Source organism: Panthera leo, chromosome A2, assembly GCF_018350215.1.
Source record: "Panthera leo isolate Ple1 chromosome A2, P.leo_Ple1_pat1.1, whole genome shotgun sequence".
Classification (NCBI taxonomy): Eukaryota; Metazoa; Chordata; class Mammalia; order Carnivora; family Felidae; genus Panthera; species Panthera leo.
In genome coordinates, this window is record NC_056680.1 from 125,082,635 (window position 1) to 125,098,295 (window position 15,661).

The 15,661-nt window shown below is 37.3% G+C and overlaps 1 protein-coding gene across 6 annotated transcripts in view; it reads left to right on the forward strand.

The window, feature by feature from the left end:
* The window catches only part of SEPTIN7 (septin 7), a 118,105-nt gene extending 108,821 nt beyond the window's left edge, over positions 1-9,284 (forward strand). For all 6 annotated transcript variants that reach the window (XM_042921985.1, XM_042922003.1, XM_042921977.1 and 3 more), the window contains 3 exons: positions 2,793-2,928; positions 7,291-7,430; positions 8,452-9,284. In XM_042921985.1, the coding sequence (XP_042777919.1) occupies positions 2,793-2,928; positions 7,291-7,430; positions 8,452-8,491 (316 nt within the window). In that variant the 3' untranslated portion in view covers positions 8,492-9,284. The remainder of the gene's footprint in view (positions 1-2,792; positions 2,929-7,290; positions 7,431-8,451) is intronic.
* The last annotated feature ends 6,377 nt before the right edge of the window (positions 9,285-15,661 follow it).

Sequence of the window (15,661 nt, forward strand, 5' to 3'; positions counted from 1 at the left end):
TCCGCCTAGAGTTATCTAAATAAAAATCAAAATAACAGTGGTTACTTTTGGTTAGCTGGTAACCTTTTCATGTGCAAATTATACCATGAGTTCTTTGAATTTACATGAATTGCCTTTTTCCTCCCAAGGATAAAATTAAATGAGCATTTTATTATAAGGAGGAATATATATTTAATTTTAAAATCAGTCTGAGTTTCTAATTTATTTACTATACAGTTTTGAACTATGTTTTCAGATTACGCCAATATTGTTGGATAGTCTCAGTTGCTTAAACATACATATTCAGTTAAAACTGTCCATTAAAAAAATAGTTATTAGATTATTTCTCTTCTAGAGGCTAAAAATGTTCTGGGAGATGGAATAAGTGAGGTTTATAGACTCAAAATCTAACAAAAGCTTTGGACCCTCTCACCGGAAGAATGCTTGCATGGACACACATGTTTAGTGTGTCATTTCAGGGGATTCATTGCCACTCTGCTCAAGAGATTGGAAGCCCCTGTACCAAAACACCTGCCATAGATATGAGAACTACATTATCAAGGAGGGCCTTAACTTTTAATGAAATAATGATATTTACATTTAAAAATTTATTTCAGAGGCTCAGGCGGTTAAGCGTCTGATTACAGCTCAGGATGTTCTCTCAAGGCTTATGGGTTTGAGCCCTGCATCGGTCTCTGTGCTGACAGTGCAGAGCCTGCCTTGGATCCTCTGTCCCCACTCTCTCTGCCCTTCCCCTACTCGTGCGCTCACGCTCTCTCTCGCTCTCGAAAATAAACATTAAAAAAATTTTTAACAATTTTGTTCAGTTGACCTCACTTTTTGAATGCAGGTTTTTGTTCTAAGTTAATGTTTGGTTTAGTTTCATTTTCAGAACTTCTGATTAATTGTTTAATTGCTAAAATATACTGCAGGTTTGTAAGTTTACTTTTGGTGAAGAACTATCCTTCAGTTAGCATTTTATTCTAGATTACACTAATTGCAAAAACAGATCATCTTGATCACAGCAGTGCTTCATGGCTTTGTCCTCCCTTTTTGGTAAGAAAAATCCATAGCCAGTGTTCTGACCTGTTGCTCTTGTTGAATATATTCCATCAGGCTCTTTTGTCCTTCTCCTTGATAGGGGGAAGAGGAGTACTGGAAAAATACTCAGCCTCATTAGGAGAGAAATCTACCATAATCAGAGTGTCTCACATCAGGATTAAAGTGACTAACCCTAGAGGTTATGGGTGAAATCCAAGGCCTGATTTTGTTTTTGTTTATAAGCCATGATTTAATTTTTTAAACTGTTTTACTGACATAAAATTCACCAATTTAAATATACAATTCAGTGGTCAAAGGCTGTTTATGTGGAGGCAAAGTAAACAAGTTTTATCAACAAAGTCAGAAGAAGGCCTGCCTCTTTAGGTTGCTCTAGTGTATTGAATACTTTTCAGAGATCCTCAAAGCCACAGAGTACATGTTTCTTTCTTCCCTGGGACTATAGTAAGTTGCTGATAATTTTATGTTCCCTTGTGTCTGTGAGTATGCTAGCCATTATATAAAGCTCATCTGCAGTATTTTTCAACATGAAAATTTTGAACAAAATTGTGTAGAGAATTGAGCCTGTGGACCTTAATGTTAGTAGACTGAAATACTTCCATTCAACTATGCTTGTGTCTGTTTTCTGGCATTTCAAAAAAAAATTACTAGGATATTTATTTGCTTCTGATTCTTTCTCATGTGTATGCATCTATGTATGTGTTTTTTTATCACCAGTACATGTTTTAAAGTAAGACAGAAACTTTAGACACTAAAATAGGTAGAATGAATTTTCATAATCAGTGAAATTACCATAAATGGCCTAGAAATGAAAAATGTTCTAGGTATTGACTGGTAGTCATTTCCAGCATGTCATTTCAGTTACTAAAATAAGTCTGAATTGGTGTTAATTAACTTACAATTATAATGTCAGTAATTGTCTTAGAAGAAGAGATTATAACACTTAGAAATTTTTAGAACTACAAATAGGCTATGTATATTAACTTCATTAGCTCAGTTCCTTTTTTCGCATTAAAATTTTGTTGAGGGGTGCCTGGATGGCTCAGTCAGTTAAGTGTCTGACTTCGGCTCAGGTCATGATCTCATGGTTCTTGAGTTCAAGCCCCACGTCAGGCTCTGTGCTGACAGCACAGAGCCTGGAGCCTGCTTCAAATTCTGTGTCTCCCTCTCTCTCTGCCTCTCTCCTACTTGTGCTCTGTCTCTGTCTCTCTCTCTCTCTCAAAAATAAATAAAATGTAAAAAAATAAAAAATACAAAAAATAAATAAAATTTTGTTGAAAGTACAAAATTAAATAATTTTCTTCTCATTTTCCATGCTGTGAGTATAATTTAGGAATGTTTCCTTTCCATTTTCCTTCTACAGTTTATTTTATGTGTCATCTTTAGATTGGTATGCACTAACTAGCTTTAGAGAAACCTCCTGCTAACAGTTTGTTATTCATGTCTCTTTTCATAATAATTGTTCACTAGAGATTCCAGTTTAAATATAAAACTGGAAGGAAATTCTAGATTAGAAATACAACTTTTGAAGCTTCTAAAGAATTTTTAATGCATTTATACACAAAACTTCCAATCTGTGATCTGTGTCATCTAAGATGGTGTTCAGAATAATTGAAAAATCATTTTCAAGCTTATTTTCAAAAAACAGAATTTAGTGATGACAGCATCTCATTTGTTTTCATCGCCGTGTCAGAGTTTTGTATCATACTTCTCATTTTTGGACTTCTGATGATTATCCTTAATATTCACAACAGGAGCCCTCTTGCACAAATGGAAGAAGAAAGAAGGGAGCATGTAGCTAAGATGAAGAAGATGGAGATGGAGATGGAGCAGGTGTTTGAGATGAAGGTCAAAGAAAAAGTTCAAAAACTGAAGGATTCGGAAGCTGAGGTAGAGCCTAACGTTGTCCCATTACGGACACAGTATTTCTTTTTAAAATGACAAAGGTCTTCAGTAGTCTAGATAATAAAACCTCTCTACACATATTTTTAAAAATTTAATATAATGCCCTAATGTGGCGCCTGAGTGGCTCAGTCAGTTGAGCGTCCAACTTTGGCCTAGGTCATGATCTCAAGGTTCGTGCGTTCGAGCCCCACGTCGGGCTCTGTGCTGACAGCTCGGAGCCTGGAGCCTGTTTTGGATTCTGTGTCTCCCTCTCTCTCTGCCCCTCCCCCACTTGTGCTTGCTCGCTCTCGCTCTCTCTCTCTCTCTCTCTCTCTCTCTCTCTCAAAAAGAAAATATTAAATTAAAGAAAAATATAAAGAAGCTTGGTGCGCCTGGGTGGCTCAGTCGGTTAAGTGTCCGACTTCGGCTCAGGTCATGATCTCAAGGTTCGTGGGTTCGAGCCCCGCATCAGGCTCTGTGCTGACAGCTCGGAGCCTGGAGCCTGCTTCAGATTCTGTGTCTCCCTCTCTCTCTCTCTGCCCCTCCCCCACTGTGGTCACTTACTCTCCCTCTCAAAAATAAATAACATTAAAAAAAATTTAGGGTCACTGCCCTAGTGTAATAAAATGGAGAAATAAAAGCAAGTACTTTGTTTATAATAACGTATGTTTTGATATGTTAGTATTTGAACACATATACTTGGTAGGAAGACATAATAGAATAATTATAATGAATTATGAGTTTTAATGAGCAAATTATGAGAAGTGGAATTATAAGCTATTCCTTATATTCAGTGTAAGAAAAGTAAAGATCAGAGTTTTGGGTGGATGTAAGAATAAAAACTAGTATTAGAATAATCATCATCATCATCATCATCATCATCATCAACCAGAGTTACTTGCATATGAATGAGAGAAAGAAAGAGAGAGAGAGAACCTTAACTGAACTAAAGGCATGCCAGGATAAAACAAACAGCCAAAGGAGAGAAAATGAAGGAATGTGATATTCCTGTAAATGAATTGGGCTTATTTGTAATATAGTGTCAGAGTAATTGCTAGTGTTACAAAATTGGTAGAGTAGTGACAAAGCATCCCAACAAGCTTCTTTACGACCTTGGAATCCCTCTATAGATGTTGAGGCATGCATTTAGTTTTTATTAATCAAAAAGACTTTGAAGACATTCCCTTACATTTCCTTCAAGAAGTGAAAGATGGAGGGGAAAAGCACTAACATGAGACTCTATCAAATAAGTAGTTGGTGTGATAGATATTAACATGAAATACTTTTTAAGTGACCTTTAATGTTAAAATTCAGTGAGATCCCTATGTTTATATGTGGCTCCACTAATAATATTTGTATCTAAATAAATTCAAAGGGGATTCAGATCTATTCTGTTACATCCTTATGGTTGATCTCATTGCCTTTGTAATTACTGTATAAAATACGGAAACCCTCTTTGACTAAATATCTAACAAAGTATTTTAATGCACTAAATAGAATGCATGGAGTGAGTAAAATACTGAAAAATTTTAAAGAAATGTTTTTATTCCACATTAAATTTCTCTTAAATTACTGGGCTTTACATGTAATTTCTTACTTAAAAACAAACAAAACAAAACAAGACAGGGGCACCTGGTTAAGTGTCCGACTCTTGATTTTGTCTCAGGTCATGGTCTCAAACTCTGGGTTGGCCTCTGCTCTGAGCATGGAGCCTGCTTGGGATTCTTTCTCTCTGTCTCTCTCTCTCTCTCTCTGTCTCTCTCTCTCTCTCTCCATCTCTCAAAATAAATAAACAAACTTAAAAAAAAAGCAACTGTGACTGTTGTTATATTTGTTATAGGCTTAATTCAGCAGAGATACAGAATAGTTCCTTCTTGTTTGAGTTCTCAGAAGACTGCAGGAATAGCAGCCCTGGCACCTGTTATTAAGATGACGTTTTGGAGATTAAATTAAATCTAAGAGTTTGTACCCTTTCGTTAATTAGTGAATAATCTGGAAAAGTCCGTAACAGAAGGGGAATAAAAACAGGAATAATCAAGAGTCTGCATTACCTCCAAACTCAAGATTTCTTTGAAAATCTAAAAGTAGTTACATTTACATTTACTATAGACATATTTTAGAGCTTCCTCCTAAGAGTAAATGTTATAAAGAAATAATTATGAAACTGTAGCCAAAGAACCTTTCAAGAGTTTTTATGATTTCTGTAAATGGTGAAAACAGTTTTGAAAAACTTAACTACTCTTTGAAGTCTGAAATCTTTCTTAGCATGAAAGAACCTGTAAAGAAATCTGGCCAAGTTTCCCCTAATACTGTAAGCCATGTTAAGTATATAAATATATGGGTGAAGGAACCTATTTAACCTTAATAGTTTTTTTTTTTTTTTTTCAAGTTCATTAGTGCTAAAAGTGTTTGTTTAGGCATAGCTGCTAATGTCCAGCAGCACAGGGCATCAGGCGCACTACTAAGCACCCTTCTTGTGTTATGTCATTAAATCCACACCATAACCCTATGGAGTAGATACTATTGTCTATCTTCCTTTTATTTTCATGAGAGGAAGGATAAATTAACTTGGTCAGTGCTGCATGTATAGTTGTAAGCCATTATTTGAACTCACTTAATTCTTTAAGTTTGCTCTTATTCACCAGATAAATCCACGGTCATGTATCCATAGTTTCAAATCTTAAATCCTGACAAGCTCTGAAAACTGCAAAACCAGACATAGAACTAATAGTTTTATTCTACTTGATGTGAATATTTATAAAATTTACTGCAAAAAAATAGTAATGTGTTTGATTATAGGTGCTACCCTAGACAACCCAGGATGTGTTTTGCAAATGTAGTATGTATATATTTCTAAGTAGTGTTGCCATTCTAAGATCTGAAGTATTCAGAAGTTTGGAAGACATAACCCCAAGGGTTTCTTGAGAGGGATTGTAACCTGTACTTCTTACCTACATGCAACTAACACAGAAGATACTTACATACAACAGAAATTTACACATCAAAAATGATGAACACCCGTGAACTTAACTACCCAGCTTAAAAACTAAGACTTCATTAGTTCATTTGAGGCCCTTGTGTGCCTATGGTAGCACTTTTTCTCCTTCTCAGAGGTAACTATTGTGAATTGTGTATTTCTGATTCCCTTGCATTTTTTCTATAACTAAAGGCATTTTCCTGCATTTCTATTTTCTGATATTTTCTTAGTACCTTGTTTGCTATGATCAGGAAGATGATCATAGCATATTTGACTCATGTTTGCTTAAATTTATCTTAGATGGTTTTATTTTTTAGGAATTGCATGAAATATTTGCAGTAGGAGTAAATTTGAAGTCCCTCTCTGTGGGTTTACAAAATAATTGAGAAAATAAATTATATGCAAAATTTCATTATAATCCAAATTCAAGATGTTAACTCACTGATGTAATATGATCATTAGTAGAACATGATTCCTAGACATCTGAAGATTTTGAATATTTTTGGGGTATTAAGTGTATTTAGATTTAATCTGATTTTTTTTTTTTTATTAATGACTATTTTCTTCAGAAATGGACTGACTAGTGCATAAGTGACATTATTTAGTGATCCATTAGGTGAGCTCTCTGTTTCTGCAGTTACTTTGTGTGAGTGTTTCTACTTAGTCAGCATTCTTATACAGCATTGATTTTCAGTGTAGGAAAACCACCTGCATTGGAATCTCTGGGGCTTGTTGAAAATGCAGATTTCTAATCTTAACACTGAAGGATTCTAATTCAGTATGTTTTGGTGAGGTCCAGGGTTCAATATTTTTTAACAGAGCACTCCTGGTGATTTATATGAAAATTAATATTTGAGAAACCACTGCTTTATAAGAATTGGGGGAGCTTCCTATGATCTTGGAGCTCTAAATTTAAGTCTTTATGTATACCTGCTTTCATTCCACTTGTCTTAGCTTTCTGAGCTTAGAATTAGGAGGCAGTTCAAATCCTCATTCTTCTATTTTTCTGGCTAATGATTTTGGGCAAGGGACTTAAACTCTGCAGCTGTTTACTCATTTATACAATGGGGACAGTGATGTCTTATTTGCCTTGCTTCTACATACTTATGAATAATGAAAAGTGAGGTCATAAGATAGGATATGTCCATTGTAAAGTGCAACACAACTGTAAACTTTTTGTACTTTTTTTTCCTATTTCCCAAGATTATTCTCTTGGGTCACTGGCCTCCTATAGGAGAAGAAAACCTAGACAGTGCTTTCCAGGTGGTACTCTGAATTTATAGCACAAGAACTCAGTGCTCATAATTTTAACATTAGAATGCCTGGGTGAAACCTACTTCTGTTCCTGATTTCTTAAATAGTTTTATTTTATATATCGTGCTGTGATTTAGCTCCAAAGGCGCCATGAGCAAATGAAAAAGAACTTGGAAGCACAGCACAAAGAATTAGAGGAAAAACGTCGTCAGTTTGAAGATGAGAAAGCAAACTGGGAAGCCCAACAACGTATTTTAGAACAACAGAACTCTTCCAGGTAATTAATATCAGATTCCCAAGAAATGTGTATATTAATGTTTCAAGGAATTATTGTCTTGTTTATTTTAACAATATTAGCATTTTAAAAGATATTACCCATTATCACACAACCACAATTATTTTCATGGGTGAATATTTTTACATAGATGGATGCAATCTGTCTACTCTAACAGTATTTCTTTTCATTACAAGCATTTTCCATTACTTAACTGTCTTCATAATTATAACTTGGTAGCTTCATCACATTCTCCCCACTTGACTCACCATAATCAATTTCTTCCCTCCTCCCCTCAATTGTTGGACATAATAGTTGTGTTCGATCGTCAGCAAGCATAGAAAACACTGCTGCAAAAATCTTTTATACAATTTAGGGCTATGTTTTAATTGTGTTATTTCTTTAGGATTAAGTTCTGAAGGTAAAATATTGGATATGTAATTCCAAATACAACTGATCAATTACTTGTTCTTAATTTACACAAAACTTAGTAATATTTGTACCTTGGTGTTGTTCTTTTCCTTGTTAGTCCCATTTAAAACTGAAAAGTTATATCCCTATAAGAATTCTACAATTTACCCTCACTGCTAAATATTTTCAAGCTTAGACATTTGTTCTATAATGCTTTCCTTCTTTTAATTTTTTCCCCAGTGAAAAGGAAAATCTATTTGTAAAAGCAAATGTAATTGAGAATGCAAATAGTAGAAGAGAAGGTACCCTATTTGATGTCACTTGATCTTTTTCAGTTTGCACTCTTATTTGGGAAGAATTGTTCTCCTACATTAAAACTGGATTTCTGTCCTATTTTTAATGTTTATCCTGAAATTTGGTCAAAATTTGATTGTCTGTTACAGATTTGTATTGTCGTCATTCACTTCTAAATCTGATAATTTTTTAAGCTAAAAAAAGGTACTGTTTGAAAATCTAACAGTTGTAATTGGGTTAGCCATTGCTACCATCTTATGTTATCTTTAATGTTTATAACATGGCCACTCATTTTGATTATTTTCCTTGAATCATTTAGAACCTTGGAAAAGAACAAGAAGAAAGGGAAGATCTTTTAAACCCTCTATTGACCACCAGTTACGTATTAGTTGCCAATATGCCAGCTTGGACATCAGTGTTTGTTGGATCCGTTTGACCAATTTGCACCAGTTTTATCCTTAATGATGGATTTAACAGCATGACAAAAATTATTATTATTTTTTTGTTCTTGATGGAGATTAAGATGCCTTGAATTGTCTAGGGTGTTGTGTACTTAGAAACTAACAGCTCTAAGTACCTTTCCTACATTTTCTTTTCTTGTTCTTTTTTTTTTTCTTTCTTTCTTTCTTTCTTTTTTTTTTTTATTAAACAGATGTCTTCAATTTAATGCAAGAAAACATTTTACTGTTGTACAATCATGTTCTGGTGGTTTGATTGTTTACAAGATATTCCAAAATAAAAGGACTCTGGAAGGTTTTCATTGAGGATAAATTGCCATAATATGATGCAAACTATGCTTCTCTATGATAATTATAATACAAAGGTTCCATTCAGTGCAGCATATACAATAATGTAATTTAGTCTAACACAGTTGACCCTATTTTTTGACACTTCCATTGTTTAAAAATACACATGGAAAAAAATCCTATATGCTTACAATGCACCTAGAGCTTTTTTATAACAACCTTTTTTTGTTTATTTGTTTGTTTTGGATTCTTTAAATATATGTTATTCTCATTTAGTACCCTCTTTAGCCAGAATCTCATTACTGCTTCATTTTTGTAATAACATTTTATTTAGGTATTTTCCATATATTGGCCCTGCTAAAATAGAATATAGCATCTTTCATATGGTAGGAACCAACAAGGAAACTTTCCTTTAATTCCCTTTTTACACTTTATGGTAAGTAGCAGGGGAAAAATGCATTTATAGATCATTTCTAGGCAAAATTGTGAAGCTAACGACCAACCTGTTTCTACCTATGTGCAGTCTCTTTATTTTACTAGAAATGGGAATCATGGCCTCCTGAAAAGAAAAAAAAAGTCACCATTCTGCATTTAGCTGTATTCATATATTGCATTTCTGTATTTTTTTTTTGTTTGTATTGTAAAAAATTCACATAATAAACAATGTTGTGATGTAATAGAGTGTGGGCTCTTAAATATTCTACAGTTGATATACAAGAATAGAATATGTTTGGGAAGAAACTTCAACTTGAATTTGTCTCCTCCACAATTGTAACTCCTCTTTTCTATTGTATGTTTATTTCATTTAGAATATGGTCAATGTATTGCTTTTCTAATTTATGAGATGTACAGTTATCTCTACTCATTACTCTCATTAATGTTTATACCTCTGAGAAGAAATCCCAACTCATTCACATTAGATGAACTCTCAAGTCCCTGGAAACTGAAATTTTGTAACTGGAAAGAAGGTGGTGCAATTTAAAGATCAATGATGTAGATTTTAACATAATGCTTTATGGTATATTAAATATAATTAATGCAACCCAGTTCATTACCTTAAAAAGTTGCACCATGTTTGTTACTTTTAAAAATTAATGATCCAAGCAGAAGGAAGTAACTGCTAATTCTTACGAGCCAATATTTTTGGTTTCACAGGCTGAAGGATTTAAATAAGTCAGTATGCTTAAAACGATCCTTATTGCTTTTCAAAAAAAAATAGATCTAAAATGTAAAACATATATTAGGAAGATTATTTATGTTATAGTATCTTCAGTTTATATGTAAATTCACCCCAGGGTTACTTTTTTTTTTTTTAATGTTTATTTTTGAGAGAGAGAGCGAGCGAGCGAGCACGAACAGGGGAGGGGCAGAGAGAGAGGGAGGTACAGAATCTGAAACAGGCTCCAGGTTCTGAGCTGTCAGCACAGAGCCTGACACAGGGCTCAAACTCACAAATTGTGAGATCATGACCTGAGCCAAAGTCGGACGCTTGACTGACTGGGTTAAACCCGACCGGGTGCCCACCCAGGCACCCTGAGAGTTACTATTTTTAAAGTAAATCTCATGAGGCATTAAAAACATGATTTGGGAATACCGCAATAAAGATTTATTCTTATTTGATGGCCGTCACTAACTAAAAATTGTCTTGGAAAAGGTTTGTTAATCCTAAAATGCCTTCTGCTGTTGAAGAACATACATGGTGTGAGTGGCTTTTTAAAAATAAATTGCCTGTTATTCTAAGACTAGAATCAGGTGTTCCAGAATAACTATAGGTATAATATGCAGGAGTTTTTTGTTTGTTTTGGTTCTTAAGTGAGATTGGGTTAACACCTATAACCATAAAGGTTTGGTTTTAAGGAGTTAACGACCTACTGAATTTGGAGGATGCAAAATGAAAAACTTTGTATAGACCACCTGCCTAACTGGTGAAGTATTAATTCTAGAGTTCTAGAAACAGGTTCTCATAGTTACCATTTAAAAATTCTGTATCTTGTTGTAAGTTTGTAAATCACCTTTATTCCACTACCCTCGTAAAAACTGGCACAAATCTTACCCATATCATACCTAAGGATTTTACCTGAATCTGATACAGGACCTGTACAACCTTACTGGATCTTTTGATTGTTGACTCCAGGCTTTTCAAGCATATTGAGGGCTATTTTTGCTATATGGCCTGTGGATTTCTGAGAACTGCTATATGATCATTCACAATACATGTAATACTCAGGACATAAGGACAGCCCAGCTTGTAAACAGCAAAACAGGCAATGCCTAGTTTCTTTTGTCCAGAAACATTATGTAATTGAAGTAACCACGATCTTTCTAATTGTGCGGCATTGACCAAGTCAGCACCAATCCCAGTGACTGGTTTGGGCACTGCATGGTAGAGCTTTACTGCCACCTAGTGGGATGAGATCTACTTGCCTCATTATCAAATTCACAATGGGGGAAATTGATAATTGATTGGACACGTGGCTTATTTCTATGTAGCTCAGGTTATACTCTTGAAAGCTGAAGAGATACAGGCTCCTGCCTCTCAGACTCATTAGTTTGGTGTCACTGAACCACCTGCACATTCTGAGTCTTCCCACCTTTTGTGCCTTTTATCCTCTTGGGAGAAACTGACCAAGGAATGTGGAGGTCAATGTGTAGTAGGTGAGAAAAGAGGAAAGAGTGTAAGATGGCTTAATAATGCAGCAAAAGCAGAATGTTGACTTAGCAAGTCATCTAAGATCGCTGTCTCCAAACTTTATCCTGTTTCCTTATTGAAATATTCTTGAGCATGTATCCATAATTACAATTGTGTGCATGTGCTGCTGTGTTACTGTGAAATTAAGAAACAAAATTTTAAATTGGGGAGGGGGGAGTTTAGCACCCTTCTCAAGCCCCCGTGAACTCTCTACTCATTCCACTTTGGAAGCCATTGATCTAGGTAGTATATAGATCGTTAATAATTTTTGTTGACTCCCCAAGGGTGTCCTAGTGAAGACTGCTGTGCTATCCTATTTGATGTGAAAGGAAAAATTACTGTCTGCCACTCCAGTAAATTGAAGTCCTTTCTAATAAAAAGCTTGCAAATGTAAACAAAAGTCCGTGTATTTCATTCAGAATATTTTCCTTACCCTTTGTAATAACAGCTATCCACGTATTGAACACTTATTACCACATTTCAGACGATAAGTTAGTTTTTGTGTATTATCTTCATTTAACCCTTGATAGATACTGGTATCGCCCTTTTACAGATGTGGAAACAGGTTTGGAGATGTTTAGTGACTAACTTAGAGACAAGTGGTAAGTGGCAGAGCTGGAGTTTGATGCAGTCTTGGTGATGAGGTCAGGGCCTACGTTGCTTTAGTCTTCTGCCGTGCGACCACCTGGTCTGTGCTAGAAAATTGAACACACTAATCCTTTGTGTTCAGATCCCATCTCTGTGAATTGGGCATGTTACTTCTCCTTTCTCAACATTTGTTTCTGCAGCTATAAGTTAGGGCCCATATCTCTCTTGCTGATTCAAAGTGAAGATTACATTCTGTGACTGCACATGTGAGGTGTCTGGACCTTGGGAGATTATCCTTGGGTGTTGCTGGAAGTGGTGATGCTGGGGCCATGACAGACAAAAGAGTATTGTTTTTCCCCAGTTTTAGGCGATGGTACATTTTCAGTACGTTTGCGTGGTGCTTGATAGGTCTCTAGACTTGCTTCTTTGTAGACACAGCCTTTTGGAGTTACTAAGTAACTTTATTGTTTCAACAATAAAACATGCCATGGAAATAAGGTAATTTTGGTGAAGAACGGGTTTTTTACAGTGCCAGTAATGGGAGTTCTAAAATAATGTCATTCTTTGCAAATAGTGCTGGGATGGTTTATCAGAGTATCTCATCTCTGACATTGCTGAAAAAATTGCTTCTTTTCAAGCAAATTGGTTCCCATGATTTGGGATTAATCCATAGAATGTTCAAAGTTTAGTGTCAGCCGTTTTCAACAGAAAATATGGGTTGACAATTTCCTGTGTTCTTTAGAAGCCTTTCAAAGCTTCACAGGAAGAATGAAGACTATTCTTGGCCCGAACATTTGCCCCATGGGGTGCTGGGCCCAGCCAAACAGCCTTGTATTAGCAAAGGAGGGTCAAGTGAAAGGAGACCTTGTTCTGTGCCAAGCTCTCAAAGGGGAGCCTGAAACCCCATGGGCCACACAGAACCACTGTTTAAGGTGCAGTATTTGTGGACCTGCCGAAATCTAAAGCCATTCAGGCTTTCCGAAATCCTTTGGAATGGGGAGAGGCAGCGGGTGACACTTCGGATCTGTGAAGACCTGGCATAAAGATGGAGAGTTGATGCAGGGGGTGGCAAGACACTGCCAACGAATGTCTGTTTTTTTGTTCTCTCTTCCAAGTGGGCCCTGCTTAGCTTCCTAGCTTTCAGGTGTGTCGCAAGGTGCAGCGGTTCACCCTGGAGATTTACAAGGTAACAGACCCCAGAAGCCCCATGGGTATGGGGCTGGTTCTCACCAAAATGTGGAGGAACTAACTTGGTCTAGCAGGGGCTTGCAACTTTTCTTTCCTCACTTAATTCCATTGTCTTTGAATTTCACTGGTCTCTTTCATATTTAAATATATGCTCCACTAGACTTGCAGGCACAGAAAAGTTCCCTGTATTTTGGATAAGCCAGTAATTTAAGCCACTTGGCAAGTGGTGGGTGACGTGATGGGGGCCCTGGCACAGCCGTTGGTGTTAGTGTGAGCTCTTCCCCCTGCTTTTCAGAAGTCAAGGAATGTATGTTTTGTCTGGTGGGAGTGGAGGAAGCTGTCGATTTTATTCCTAGGGATAAGTCTCATATGATTATATAAATAAATGCATGGCTTAGTGTGGTTACTTTAAAAAAAAAAAAAAAAGTTGTAGTTAACATTTCAGGAACATAGTTCTTTCATCCAGACACCAAAATAAAATCCTCCTGAGACCTTAGGGTTGCTGGGTAGAAGTGTCAGGAACTCAGGTTGGCATCTTCTCTAAGTTCTACTTCATTAGTGCCTAATTAGACCCCGTCCATCCTGTTTAGGTGCTTGAAAGATGGAGTAGATGCCACCGAGGTAAGCTCGCCTTCTGTGATCTCTGCATTCAGATGGGGTTGGCCCCGTTATACTTCACGTCCTGAAGAGAAGATGCGCTTTTTCTCCAATTTGCGTGAGAGGTAATGGACCCCATCCTACCAGATGAGAATATTGTGACCATATTCCAACTAGGGAGAATACCTGTTTGTCAGACGAGGGGAAATTCAGCTGGAAAGCCGAGGGAAGGAAACAAAACCAGAGAAGAGTACAGCAACAAGCGTATCAAGTGCCTGCTAGGTGCCAGATGCGGAAAGTTCACATCAATGCTCAGTTAAAGCTCAGCAGAATTCGATGATGCGGCTACTTAACCCCTTATTAAAAACAAGCAGACTAGGGGGGCCTGGCTGGCTCAGTTGATAGTGTGTGCAGCTCTTGATCTCAGGGTTGTAAATCTGAGCCCCACAGTGGGTATAGATATTACTTTAAAAACTAATAAAATCTTTAAAATAAAAAAGCCAAGCAGTCTAAAATTTCACTGAATGAGTATATAACATTTGTATTAGCCCTTGTGACATGCAAAGTAACAAATGCCCCCTAACCTTGGTAACAACTACAGTCAAACTGTAATAATGTTTGTTATCTTAGTTTCTGCAGGCCAGGAATTAGTGGGCTGGTTCGAGCTAGGCAGTGGGGTTAAAGAGCTAGGCAGTGGCGTTAAAGATGTTGGCTTGGGGCTGTAGTCTTCTGAGGGCTTGACTGGGGCTGGAAGTCCCGCTTCCATGATCGTTCACTCACATCATTGGCAAGCTGGTGTCAGGAGGCATCAGTCCTTTGCTCTGTGGGTCTCTCCAGGAGGCTGCTTGAGTGTCCTTGTGACATGGTGGCTGGCTTTCTCCCAGAACAAGTGAACCGAAAAAGAGCAAGGCTCAAGCCACAATGCCTTTTATCACCTAGCCTTGGAAGTCACACAATGTCATTTCTGCAATATGTTTATGCAGTTCAGCCCTGTTAAACGTGGGAGGCCGCTGTACAAGAGCTGGAATACTAAGGAGGCTGCTGCCACAACATTTTATCTATTTTCTGGTTAACAGATGATTTTTAACTTTTACAAATAATGCTGCGGTGAACATTTCTGTATACAGCTTCTTGCCCAAATATACAAGATTCTACAGGCTTGTGTATCGACATGAATAAAGCCAGCAAATCTGTGGCCTTTGGGTTCTTAAAAGCTTCTCTCAAGGTTTCTGGAAGGCATCATATAGAAGTTTGTTCCTTGGCCCCTCTTCACTCAGACCAGATGTCCCCACAGTCCCAATGCACAGCCTTCATTAAGCCCAGGCTTACATCTTGACCAGAGAAGAGAGCAGGATCTCTCCCCCTGCTTCAGAGTTTGAAAAACCTCGGGGAAGAACTGCCACAGGCCCAATATGATGACTGGCAGACACGGTCACTGAGAGAACCACTGTGAGCCAGACAGCATCCCTGCTCCCTCGAAAACCGGTCGCCCCCTAGGGATTGTAAGTACATAAGGGGCCAGTTCCGCAGCCAACCTGGACCTTTGAATCAGTTCAACTCACCCCCACCCCACAGCCCAGCTCTGGGCCATCTGGGGCTTTGCCCGTGTTGGTTGCGGAGCTCTGCCTAGCGCACAACCTTCTTCCCCACACCCAGGCAGCCCCTGAACCTTCGCCCTCATGACAGTGCACCTTTCGCCCGCCCTCCTGGCAGTCTGTCCT